At 42.1% G+C, this 14,271-nt stretch overlaps 1 protein-coding gene across 6 annotated transcripts in view; it reads right to left on the reverse strand.

Moving 5' to 3' along the window:
* The window catches only part of PRDM2 (PR/SET domain 2), a 133,905-nt gene that overhangs the window by 66,921 nt on the left and 52,713 nt on the right, over positions 1-14,271 (reverse strand). For all 6 annotated transcript variants that reach the window (XM_070768470.1, XM_070768466.1, XM_070768468.1 and 3 more), the window contains one exon: positions 10,002-10,128. In XM_070768470.1, the coding sequence (XP_070624571.1) occupies positions 10,002-10,128 (127 nt within the window). The remainder of the gene's footprint in view (positions 1-10,001; positions 10,129-14,271) is intronic.

Below are 14,271 nucleotides of genomic sequence, written 5' to 3' on the forward strand. Positions count from 1 at the left end.
AAAAACAAGCAGATCTGTAATCTTAAACCCCTTGTTCAAAAATCCAACCAGGATTGAGACTGCTTTTTATTATTTGTTTGGATGACAGTGAGAAGGGAAGCTGCAATTTCACCTCCAGTGTTAATGCTACAAAAATTACAATCCATATGTGTAAACAGACAAAAATCAAAACTGCCAACTAATGAGCACTGTGCTGGCGGCAGCACAAACCTGGGAGAGAACACGGTTTCCACTGATGCCACCACGCACATCTTCACCACGAAGGGACCAAGGCAGAAGGTGGAGCGCAGTGACCTCCCATTCCTCACCGGAACCTGAGACTTTCTGCTTTACTGCACAGAAAAATGGGCTGTGCAAACCTCATGGGTTAAAAACAAAAATACAGCCAAACAGAACCAGAAAGGCATGTTCTATACCTCAAACCGGCAAGAGAATGAAAATTGAAACTAAGAGGCCAAATGGTAGAAAAACAAAAGGCACAGAAATTTCAATTCCGAATTGTCCTGGAACTTCAAACAGCACACATAATTTGGTTTTGGGGTTCTAAACAAGGGTGAACAAACCAGTCTGCCTTCATTTTTGTGGCATGTGGTGGCTCAGGAAACCTACAAAAGACTGCACCAAGAGGTAGGATTATAAGCACAACAGGAAAAGATTGTTTATCACTGTAGCTTTAATAGAAATAAGGGGGAGGAGGAATTTTAGCCTAAGGAGTATTTACTGCTTTTCTTTTTAACCAAAGCAAAGATAATCCTCTACAACTCTACCTATCAGGTAACACACAGCTATCACGTTAAGGGCGAAATCAGGTTCTGGTCATTCAGATAATGATTAAACTAATAAGGACATATAAAAATTCCTTAAAGTATCAAAATCGCAAGGATTTTGGATATCATAATCGTACTTTAGAAGGTGACATTTTTATATATCACACACAATGCTGTTATTTTATTATTAGAATAAACTTCCTGCCTCTGAAACTATTCAAATATTCTTTGTGATATTAAAATATATTAAATTTAATAACAATTAAAATAACTACACCATCCTACAGTGAAAAACTTCTATCAAAAAAATATTTTAAAATTTCAGGGTCATGACCACAAAAATGGGAAGAGGAAATAAGTAGCTACAATAAGAGCTTCAGAATACTGAGCATGGTCTAGTCTCTTACCCATAATCCCTCAGGACTTTTCTTAATATATGTGCCAATTTTAAACCTTTTAAACAACGTTACCTCCCCTTAATTTTTAGAGAAAATTAAATAAGAAAGAAAAATGCTTAAGAAACATGAAAAAATGAAAGCTCAGATTAGTAAGCAGCAGTTCTGTCCAGGCTACAGGGCATATGAGGGTGTTATGGACTTACTAAATCTCTACAGAACAACTAACTACCCTACAAATTACAAATCCAAGAAGCATTAAGTTGTAAACATGCACACACATTCTAAAGACTCTACTGTGGGATACACATGATGACGAATCACTCCTGCCCCACGTGAGGAGGATTTGGGAGTGCACACAGACAGGTTAGGGCAACTCTTCTCTCCTTGTCTCCTTTCTTGCTTTTCCTCTGAAATGAGTCAAGTCCCTAGAATAGGAACAGCTTTATCAGCAAACAAAACCTCGTAAGAAGCTACTGCTTCAAACAGTTCAGATGAATTCTTCTTAAAGGAAAAGGTAAAAAATAAAAACCTACCCCCATCAGAAGGAAATGGCAACCCACGCCCAGTTATTTTTGCCTGGAAAATCCCATAGACAGAAGGGGCCGGCAGGCTACGGTCCAGGGGTGGCAAAGAGTCGGACACAACTGAGTGAACACGAGAGCGCACACACACGCACACACGCATTCTGACAAAACAAAATCCCTCTTTCACTGGTGTCACATCATAAGAGTGAAGGAAACTAACAAGCATATTTTAACTCAATTATCCAGTAAACAAATCAGAATTACACTTAAAATCAGTTTCTAGACTTTTAAAACTAGTATACTAATTAAAACATGTTCATGATCTATAACATTCAGCTCAAGTGAACTTTTAAAGTTGTTTTCTATTCAGTGGAAATCAGTCAGTCATTCTCAACAAGAGAACACTTAGCAGAGCAGGACGCTAAACATCACTGGCTTCTTAAAAACAACCAACAAAACAAGATGGAAGAACTCCACAATCCTAGACACAATGCCTCTGCCATCCGCACTGCAGAGGGAGTCAGGCCAAGACAATGTCTCACTCGGTTCCTGTGGTTTCAAAACTGATTTCAAAAATAATACACAACTTAAGAGAAATGAAATATTCATAAGAAGCTCAAACCAGCAAATATGTCATTAAAAGAACACTTAACAGACAAGAGCTAGAAAGGGATTAAAATCTGATTTGTTAGTTTTTTCAAAAACTGTTTGAGATGCTCAAAGGAATAAAATAAATCTATTTAATCCATAAACCCCAAAGCAAAAAATAACTGAAGGCATTAGTTTTCACCATAACTTAGCTTTCTAACACAAAAGATTTCACTTAATCACATTGCCTTATTATTTAAGATTAAGGCGTGCAATTTTGAAGAGAGCAATGAAAATTCGTCTTGGCTAATTAGCAAATCCTTTTAAAACACTGCTACTTATTCTGTGTAGGCATCCTGCTTAGAAACATTAAGGAACAAAACCTAGGTTTAGGCAAAGTGGAGCCAATTAATTCAGTAGCTGGGTAAACTTGGGCAAATCACGGAAGCCCTCGAGCATCAGTGTCCTCATTCATGAAGGAGAAGAATGACTCCCCACGCTGCAAGGCTAAGAGCAGGATGAGCAACGATGTATATGAAGCACCGAGCGCAGTGCTGGGCAAACAAGAAACATGCTGCCACTGTCACCATCAACAGAAAGCAGCAGTTCATCACGTGATGACATGGTGTGCACAGTATCAAATCCTGAGATATGTCCCTATCAAAACGCAGTGTAATGAATGAATTCAGCCAGGAACTCTAGTAACATCTGACACGGGTTTAATCTAAGTGGTAATAAAGAAAAACGGTTGCTTTCAGTATTTATCTTCTTCACTTTGAGAAACAACAGTAACGTTTTCAAATAACTCCTGTTTCTCCAAGTCATTCAACTTCCTAAACTATGCCAACCAAATTATTAACATTAATAAAAGCAAATTTGAGAACTGTCCTCGGCAGCATGTAGCAGATACTATGAATGCCAGGCAAGAGCACCATGAGAGCCTGTCTGAAGCTGCAACTCCCAGTCTGCCACCCAGCCTTTAACTGTAAGAAATGTCTATTAATTTTTAACCAGCTGGAGGGCATTCCTGGGAGTATTTATTCCTTTCCTCAGTTCTTTAGAAGCAGCTTCAAATATAAAACTATATATACTCTCTCTGTAATTCTATGAACATGAAATTCATGTAGTGTTAACAGCCCATCTGTAAACAGGAATGTAAAACTGCCTAAGGAAATACTTGGTAAGTTTTAAAAAACAGTAATGAATCCGTAATGTAAAAAAAAGAACCCAGTATTCTTGCCTAGGCAAAGCATAGCAAATTGTTCTTTATTTATGTTACTTTCAAATTACAATTGAATTTTAAAAAATTAACTACTGGAACTTTCTACATTCAAGTCTTTTCACCTTTTAGAAAACTTAATCATAATTCATTCTTTTTTTTTCCCCTGTATGAGGCAAGTCTCACCTTCAGTTTCCACATGGACAGAAGAACCAGAATAACAACCTTACACAGAGCATAGCATATTTCCTAACACACTCAATTACGCTATATATTAGGATTTTTGCAAAGCAGTTGAAACTCTGCAAAATGCTTTGAAAAATTTTAGTTAATCCATGAATTTCCTATGAACAAAGTTATACATAGTAAGAATCAAGGGCACAAAAATACCAACCAACGTATTTCCCTAAATTTAGAGCAATTCAGTAGCAGCAGAAGTAGAATTAGAAATCGAAAAAAAATTCCCTGAATCTTACTGTTGAAAAAAATACAGAAACTGCATTGAGCTTTTAAAAACAGACCCCCGCAAAAATAGCAAGATCAACTCAGCAGGCAACCATCAAAGGCAGGTCACCCAGTGCTGAGCAAAGGCATCATTCCGCTGGAAGCAGTGAGTTCCCCCTGGGGACCAACCAGGACGCTGCTCACTTCAGTCCAAGGGGACAAGTTCACAAGCCATGGAACATCTAATGCCGGGGCCCTATCTCCACAGAACTGTAGCCACTTCCAAGTGGCCCACGCCCTGCTCCAACACTTACCAACAAGACCAAGGGATGAGTGCACTGTAAGCGGGCACAGAACCTGCCCACCAGGCCCCAGAAAGCTCAGGGCCCATCTGTCATCGTCCTCAGGTACCATGGCCAGGCCTCTGTCATTCAGCCACCACCCTTCAGCTTTGGCCAAGGAGCCTCAAACAGAGTTGTTTGGCTGCTAGGGCAGGGCAGGTCAAGACATCAAATGTCACTGAAGCCCACCTGTTCTCTGCTTTCACTAAATGTATTCTCTAATTTTAACTTTAAATGGAACCAAGGCGAGCACTTCTACCGCTGCTGTCCTCAACATGTTGTTGCTGTTTACTCACTCAGTTGCTCCCGACTCTATAACCCCATAGACTGTAGCCCGCTAGGATCCTCTGTCCCTGGGATTCTCCAGGCAAGAATACTGGAGTGGGTTGCTGTTCCCTTCTCCACCTCCACATGTACAACTGGACAAAAAGCAGAGTATTGCGCATGTGGAAACCAGGTTTTATGGAAAACTTGGCTTCATGTTCTGCCTCTGACATTCATTGGCAGAGAGAGCTTGAAGTTATCCACTCTTGCTGGGTGTCCATTTCCTCACCTGGAGCCTTACCACGCAGAGGTAGAGGCTATGTGCTCTAGAGCCCTGAAACCACAGCTGCTGAGCCCATGCACTCTAGCGCGTATGCTCCACAAGAGACATCACCACCGCGAGAGGCCTGCACACACAACTAGAGAAAGTCCGCTCAGCAACAAAGACCCAGCATAGCCAATCAATCAATCACTCAATCAGATTATTTTAAAAAGAAGCAGAGGCTAAACGGGATCACCCACAAGAATGCTCAGTACCCCTCAGCACTTCTCGGAGCTCATTCCTCCTTCCAACTTCAGCACCGTACAGCCCATGTGGCTCCAACTCTCCATCAGAGCTTCCTGATCCACCTCTGTTTCTATCTGCTGTCCAGCCCAGCTGTGTGACCTCTCATGTCCCTGTGAATTTCTTTCCCCAACTCATTCCCTGTTCCCCTCCTCAGTATTCTTCACAGGAGTCCTCCCCAATGGGCTCAGCTATTCGACCAGAAGGCAGCATCACCTCCTCTCCCAAAGGACTCTTGGCAATCCCTACCCTATCCTGAAGCCTGAACACACATCAGCCAGAACACCTGGTTCTGGTGTTCCGACCTGCACTAAGCTCCCATAAGACAGGCAACGTGCTCCTCCTTGGACTTTCACACTCATCTCTCTAATCTCCCTAACAATCCAGCACTATGTGCAGTGCTGGTAGGAAAGCGGCCAGTATGTCCCCCTGCAAAACTGAGTTTCACACAAAGACCCATGTGGGTTTCTATATGGCTCTCCCTATACTATACATCACCCCAGCAATAAAGCACCCACATAGCTAAAAGAACACCCAGCTTCGTCCCTCTTCCTGCAGCTCTCAGTCCCGAGACTTGACAGAGCCCGTCTCTATGTCAATCAAGTCACAGCCTCTGACAGGCTACCCCTGGCCAACCATCCCCAGTGACATACCTAACAACCCTGATACACATACTTTATTAACTTTACAAGACTTTTCTTGTTCATCTGTTGGCTGGTTGTCCCTGCACTCCCCAGAGTGTAAATTCCCTGAAAGCAGGAACGTGGGTTGTTTTAGTTCTCTGTTACAGTTCTGGCACCTAGGAGTGTTTGACACAGAAAATATCAATACTTGTTAAATAACAAGGTGTGTGTGTGTGTGCCAGGCAGGGTTGGGGGGGGGGGGGGGGCAGGGTGGAATACCTCCAGGATTTTTATGTGAACAAATTATGGAAAGAGATGAAACATTTTCTTAAGTTGGTTATAATTGAACTGTCCTATGGTGACTATAAGTCTTTTAGATAAACACTAAAAATTAGCTGATCTCAGGAACTCGGGGACTATTTATAGTTTTTAGAAAAGATTATGTGACCCTGTTAAGTGATCTCATGGAACTGTGCTCTTTATAGTTCATTAATGTTTTTGTTATAAACTTTGTCTTAACTGTCTAGCTATCAGCAATACAACTACTTGATGCTACAAATAACTCTTCTAATTTCCTCCTCCTAATTTGCTATGAACTGGAAAGTCAACAGGTTAAAATAAGGCCTAAAATTAGAGTGAAGTGGCCTACACTGCGGCCCTGCCATGAGAGGGGAGACGGAGGACCCCCAGCTTCCTTTGAGCTTTCACAGGTGCTCCATAAACACTGACAGATTAAATAACTCACAATTCTGTAGCTCCTCAAGAACCACATAAGTAACTGTCAGCCACATTCTGTCAGTGGCACTTGCTGGTACCATGGACCCACAGGCTGCACAGAGATGTTCTTTTCTATTATCTCTCCGGCTCCTGACAGCTACCCAGTGAGGTTATGTAGCACAAGGGCCATTCCACGTTATGACACCTATTTTTAAATCTATAGAAACTGTACCCCCAGACATGGTTTGCCCAGTCACACATCTGGTAAAAACCCGAGTTCCGTGTTCTTCATTCCTTCCACTAAGCCCAGGAGCATTAAGACACTGCCGTTTCTTTAGAGTAAAAAGAACTATGGGCAAGGCTCTGATGCAGCCGAGACATTCTGCTGTTACATTTTGTATTTTAAAAAGAACATTTGCCAACATCATTTACTGCTAGCAAGCACATTCAATCCCTCATTTTTCACCGTAGCTAACAAGGAACAGAAATCAACACGATAAAGACTTCTAAATTTGGCCTGTGTTACCTCACAGATCACAGTCTTCCCGTGGAGCAAATAAGAATAACCTGAAACAGCCAACACTAAAAACCCTCCCTTCCTCTCCACTTGAAAAGTTTCAATCTGTTCAAGGAACTTCTCATGTTCAATCTCATTACAGGGGCTCTCAGACATGTAAGCTAGGCTTCCTTACAAAGGAAAGAATGCATGATCCCAGTTCAAAGTGTCTAACCTATGTCCGTCTCTGGCCACTGGCAAAACTGCATGCTCCCTGGTCAGAGACAATATGAACTGTGTTCTCACAGCACTATGTTCCCTCCCTTCATTACAGGTTTGTGTGAGTCTTTGTTGCCCATCAACAAATATTTATTGAGGGCCTGTTCCATGCCAACCACCTAGGCACTGATCAGCAACTTACTGATTGAACATTTGTCTGCTCCTGTCTCCACAGGTGCCAGGAGAAAAGCTACTGCTGCTGTTCTGCTCACCGACTGCCCTGTGTGACCTCGCAGAGTGACTGGCACATGGCAGGGCTTAGCAGACATTAGTTCAATGGGTGACTGAGACACAGAGAGGGAGAGAAGAGAAGGGGCCGCTTTGTATGTAAAGGAATCGGGGCTTTTTACTGCCCAGAACACGCTTCATGATCCACCAGCGAGCTGATGAACTCTGAAAGGCACCACATGCAATGCACAGCTGTAGGCATAGCAGCTGTCATGCAAAGGAGCAGAGGCTCAGAACTGTGAAGAATTCAACCCTTTGTTTCTCTCTGCCTGCCTCCTGACCTAAATGAAGTTAGGTCCATGGTCCATCTACCTGTCAGCTGCCCGTCTTCAACATCTGGCTTTCAGAAATACTAAGTTAATATAACTACTGAATGAAATATATGTTGATTTATTCTCTGACCTCATTGCCTGAAAAGGTATTTAAATGTCTGAAGTCATTTAAATTACACCTAAAAAGAACAAAGTTAATATAAAAATTTTCTCCATTTCAGGTCTTTGTAAGCCATAAATTAGCTTTACAGAGAGTAACAAAAACGTTTTGACTATTTAAACTTTAGATCATAAAGAGCAAAAAGGACTCCTTACCAGTAAGCTGTTCAAAACAGTTAAGTTTCAAGAGTGAGGTTCATGTACTTATTTCAACTAAAACTTAAGATTCAGTGGGTTATACACAGCTTGGAGTAGTTATAAATAACTGGGTAATAAGAAATATGAACTACTGAACTCAACACAAAACCCCAGCAATATGGACAGGTATAAAAACGAAGATGTGTATGTTCACGTACCACTAACAAAAGTTTACTTTCAGTTTTTTCCTTCACATTCAAATTTTAAAAATTAAGGAATAAAAAAAGAAAAAGGTAATAAAATGTTCTAAACCTGCACACCAAAGTACGCTGAACAAAGAAAAGCCTTAGGATGAAGTTATTAACCTATGACTATATTTAAATATGAGTTAATTATGCTTAGTAACAGTAAAGATCTCCTGCCCTCCAAACTCCAGCCCCTGCAAATCACAACTTACCTGGAAAGGCTGGTGACATTAATTATACACAAAATAAACACTAAATAAAGGAACAATCAGAATTACCTGAAGAGTTTGCAAACAATTATGCATTAGGCCTAATATCAACAAAAGCTGAGCACTCACATAAAACAGTAGACAACAGTAAAAACACCTGGCAAATTTTCTAGACCATGATCATCTGATTCATGATCAAAGCACTTAATGATCAAAAACTATTAAGATACAAGGTTAAACAGAGAACATGTAGTCAGGAGAAGTCCCAAAAAAATACCCTGGACGGATTATTGACTATACTGTGAAATACAAAGAATATGTAATGGAACACTCAGAATGGATTTCTTGCCTACATTTTAAAATATTATTTTTACATTCTTCCAAAATCAAGTTTACACTATGAGTTCATTTACAGTATGACTTCCACCATTCACTCTTCAGTGTTCTAAGTAAAGGACCGGACTCAAGTTCAGATGGCTACAAAAATTTACTTAAGACGTAAAGTGAGCCAAAAAAAAAAAAAAAAAACCCACCAAAAACACACAAAAAATTTTTCCTATTACTGACAAACTACCATACCGTGCCTTGGCATACATTCAAACTGGGCTCTATGAAAGACTCACGAATTAATATTAAAATTCTCCATTAAAAGGAAAAAAGAAAGTGTAGAATGCCAGCTGGAAATATGATATATCCAACCAGACTATTTCCCTCCCAGAAATTATCCCCCGCCTTCTATTTAAGTGTGACTACACTTAAAGACCTTTTGTTTGAAAACAAAATAAAACTATTGGAGTTGAGTCAAAAGTAAAGAAACAGCACACTGTTCAACTTCCATTTTGTTAACGGCCTAATTTCAACAATATCTGTGCTAAAATCTTGAGAGAGTGCTGCAGTCGTGCGCAGCGCGGTCTTGCGCGGCGTGGAGTGGCCTAGGGCCCGGCCCGGGGAGGACTACGGGTCGGAGTGGTAGTGCCTTGCCCGGCCAGGTTGGAGTGGGGTAGCCGGGACGGCAGTGCCACGGCGAGTGGGGGCCGGGGTGGCGAGAGCAGCGTCCTCTCCCTGCCCCGGGAGGCCAGCGCATCGGCCGCAGCGCGTCCGGCCCTCCTGCACAGTCCGGGAGGATGGGCACGAGGCCGCCGAATCTGCGGACCTGGAAATGTCACTCTCAGAACACATTCTGTGACGCGTCGCTGGCGAATAGCACAAAAAGCTAAGAATATATCGGGCATGCACGGCTTGGAGGGACCGGTCGCCGCTCCCACCCCCAAGTCCCGCGACCCGGGTTGTGGGAGAGGGAAATGACAACCGGCCCCGGCTCCCTCTCGGTGCGCGTCCGCTCACTTTTCCGCCCGGCTCCTCGGCCCCAAGTTAGCTAAGAGTCCGAGCGCGGCGTCCGGCGCCGTGATTCAGCAGCGCCGGGGGGGCCGGCACCAGGTCCGGAAAAGGTCACGGAGAGCCGCGGGCGGCCTCCCGGGCCCGGATTCGGAACGCGCGGGGAGCCGGGACAGCGGCGGGCTCCTACCTTTCCTGCTTTTCGGGGAGCTCCGTTTGCTCCGGGCGCTGGCTCGCTCTTCCTCAATCGCAGCTGCTATCTCGGGGTTGTCTTCCCCATTGTACCAGACCAGGAGCTCCTCGCCCGGCGCGATTGGCTGCGGGAAGAGAAGAGACAGGCGACGGGCCAATCAGAGCGGCGTTTGTTGGCGGGGCGGGGCGGGGCGGGGCAGGCGGGCGGCGCTCTTGACCGGGCGGTGCGCCGCAGGCCAACCCGGCAGGAAGGGCTCCTCCGCTTCGGCGGCAGCGAGCCGGGCGGCAGGGGAAGGGACCCTCTGCTGGAGGGAGGACCTCACTTCCTGGCCGCCTCCTCCCCTGGAGTCCGTCCGGTGGAGGTCGGGTTCTGATAGGACCGGTTTAAACTTAAAATTGCTTTATGCTTCGGAATCTTACTGTTAGAAGCCTCAAGATTACCCTCGCAGAAAGAAAGGGAAAAAAAAAAAAAAAAAAAAACCACGGAACCATATTGCCCATGAAATCTAAGCTGATGAGAAAATGTAAAGCGTAGTTTAAAAGAACCGGGCAGTCTGGAAAGAGAAGTGCTGAAAACTAATCATCAGCGCAGGTTTCAAGAGTCCAAGAGCAAGTTAAGCATAAGAACCACATGCCGCTGCACACTTATAAACGCAAAGCTAATTATATCACGGAGATGCTAAAAGAGGCGGTGCGGAGGACGTGAGCGCCCTGGCAGCGCGTTATCTCTGCGCTGCTACCAACCTGCTCCGGTCCTTGGAGGATTCGCTGCCTTACCCTCTGTACTACACTTCGAGTCTACAAGACATTTAGAAGGAAATGCCTATAAATACCTCACGTGTCAGCTCCTAAAACATTCTTAAAGCCATGTATACACCATCATGCGGATTTTACCTAGAGAATAAGATCTTGAAGAAAAGATAATACTGAGTGCAAAGATTACACTCCTAAATAAAACTGAAGCAAATGGCTTATTGGTTTCTCTCACAATGACTCAACTGTCAAAAAGTTCCAAGAGTATCAAAACAAGTAAGATTCCACCTATAACCCCGTGAATAAAATAAAAATCCATGAGTCCAAACTGATATGAATGGATGACAGTCAAGTAAATAAGGAAAGCTCTTCCTTCAGTAGATCCCAACTAATCAACGAAAAAGAAATAATGGAATTAGAAAATCACAACTAGACATTCATGACAGTAATAACTGATCAGGCAAGAATCATCAATAGATGCTAAAACTAGTAGATGAAAGTTTGAGAAATAATATAGTATTTGCATGGTCTCAAAGTATCTTCCCATAAAACATTAATGACCAAGTGAAAAACAGTATACTAAGTCAATATCATATGCCTCCTGATATGATGCACAGAAAAGAACACAGCATCACCTCTAGAGATTTCTGCCCCAAATACATAAACGTGAATTAATCATAAAGAAGCTTAACAGAAGGCCAAACTGTGGGGACATTCTACAAAATTACTGATCAGTTCTCTCAAAACTGAAAGGTTATAAAAAACAAAGACTAAGGTGCTGTCCAAACTAAGGCGACTAATGAAACATTACAACTGAATGCCACGAGTTTTCTTTGCCTAAAAAGACTTGATTGGAACAATTAACAAAATTTGAATAAAGTGTGAAAGTGTGTTATTTTCTCAGTCGTGTCCAACTCTTTATTGTAGCCCTCCAGGCACCTCTCTCCATGGAATTCTCCAGGCAGGGATACTGAAAGTGGATAGCCATTCCCTTCTCCAGAGGATCTTCCCCATCCAGGGATCGAACCCGGATCTCCCACACTGCAGGCAGATTCATACTGGAATGTACAGATTAGCTAATAAAATACCTTGCTAGTGTAAGCTTCCTGATATCACTGCACTGTACTTACAAAAGAGGATTGGATACGTTCGTTTTAGGGGCAGGAGAAATTCCATCTAAGATGTCAGCTTAGAAACAACATAGTTCTTCAACATACTTTCTATTCTAGATAAAGCCTTTGAAAGTAAATATTTTGTTTCATTCTTTGCAGAACTCAGTGCTTATGTTATCCAAATTTTAAAATATTCTAAATTCTTTAAGATAAAAGAACCAGCCACTGTTTCCTTTGTTTCCCCAAGGATGGCTAAAACCTGCTGTTTTTGTCTTTAAACCAATGTGTTTTCCTTTCTTGAATCAGTTATACCTAAACCAAAAAACTAAAACATGTATAAAATTATATAAAACATATAAAATTTTAATGCATTAAAATATCCATTACGGATGCCTTTTGGCACCCTTATGAAATAACCTGTTTCTGTTGAAGGAATGCGGAGAAGGCAATGGCACCCCACTCCAGTACTCTGGCCTGGAAAATCCCATGGAGGGAGGAGCCTGGTAGGCTGTAGTCCATGGGGTCGCTAAGAGTGGGACACGACTGAGCGACTTCACTTTCACCTTTCACTTTCATGCATTGGAGAAGGAAATGGCAACCCACTCCAGTGTTCTTGCCTGGAGAATCCCAGGGATGGGGGAGCCTGGTGGGCTTCTGTCTATGGGGTCACACAGAGTTGGACACGACTGAAGTGACTTAGCAACAGTTGAAGGAATGAGCTTCTATAAGTCAACTAATTCTATGCCTCTCTATGTTTTTATTACAAGTCACATATTTATGAAATGGTGAAGTGATATATATATATACATATATAATCACTTGAAGTGATTAGAGTTGGCAGAAATATGTAGTGTTAAATAAAATCAAAGTAAAAAAGAACATGAAAAGGGGTGAGGAAAAATCTATCACCCATTTATTCCTAAACAAAACAATATAACCAGAACACTGGCTAGAAGAACCCACCAGACATCTTCAAGATTCCTCCTCAACTCAGCCCAAGTGTTCACATTTATTCCACTTCGACCTCCTGCACAGTACTAACTGTACTAGCAACGGGAAGAAGTTGATAAATATCAGCACAAACTCTCTACTTAGGAGGGTACTCTTTCGTAGATGCTAAAAACACAAAACATTCCAATATCTGTCTTTACCACTAATACAAAATTTCTAAATGGTTAATGAGCTGGTGAGCAGCTAGATTAGGAGCAACCTGATTTGTTAGCTATTGAACACACTTCAAAATTGTACCAACTGAGACAACCATTACCTTATTGAGCTATATGCTTCCCAACTTAGTAAGACAGCCAAACAAAAAACAGGCATTTATGAAGGGGAAAATAACACACCTTTTAAAATCAACGATTGCTTGCGTCTCTACTGTACTGTTTGTTTCTTCTGCATTGCTAAGCACATTTAAGGTTTTATAAGAAAATTTATGTCCCAAGACATGGGAAATATAAACCCACATTTTAAAACATAAAGTCAAAAGTCCAAACAAACTTTTTTAAAAATTATTTTGATATTTAACAAAAAACAACAAAAAGACTTTAAACTTGTCCTTTGGGTTCTGACAGGTTCTGTAAGAGTGCTTATAGAATTAAGCACTCTCTCTTCTCTAAATATTAGTAAATATAAACTTGAAATGTTACCAGGGCAATTAGCTACAGGCAATAATTTCCACCAATATTCCTGACAGTAGGACAAATTAAGAGAAATACTCCAGAATTATGAGAACACACAAATGCTTACCCACCTACAATCTTATCCTGCAGCATGATTTTTTAAAAAGTCAACAGTCAGACAGACTCAACTCTCAAATGGGTGAATAGAACTGAAGACTAACATTAGTTTCCATACAAGCCAGAAGCCCCACCCCTGATCTGATCCTGGCCTATCTCACTAGCCTCATCCACCATTCCTCTCCTCTCTCCAACCAAACTAGCTTTTATTCCTTTTATAAAAAAGAAGGAAAGAAAGAAAAACCAAACAACCGCTGGCCCCCCATCTATCTTACTCCCACTTCAATACCTCTGCTTCTACCAGGAACCCTCTTCCTGAAACACTCTTCCTGTAGAAACCTTCTCATGGCTGGCTCCATCTCAGGGCTGCACAGAGAGAGAGGAAGTGTGCCCACCTTTGGTCTTTGCTGACCTACCAGAGCTAAAGCAGCTCCCTGACCGTCTGGTCACTCCATCACATTATATTATCTTCAATGCACTTACTGTTCTTGGAAGTTACCTTGTTTACTTGTTCACTTGTTTATTATCTGCCACCTCCTCCATGAACTGGAAGCTCCATGACACCAGAGACCTTGTCCGTTCAGTTCATTACTACACAAGAATACCTACTGTGTAGCAGACACTCAGCATTTGCAAAATTAATGCAGACATAGAGGCAAACAAT

This window comes from Bos indicus, chromosome 16 (genome assembly GCF_029378745.1).
Source record: "Bos indicus isolate NIAB-ARS_2022 breed Sahiwal x Tharparkar chromosome 16, NIAB-ARS_B.indTharparkar_mat_pri_1.0, whole genome shotgun sequence".
Taxonomy (NCBI): Eukaryota; Metazoa; Chordata; class Mammalia; order Artiodactyla; family Bovidae; genus Bos; species Bos indicus.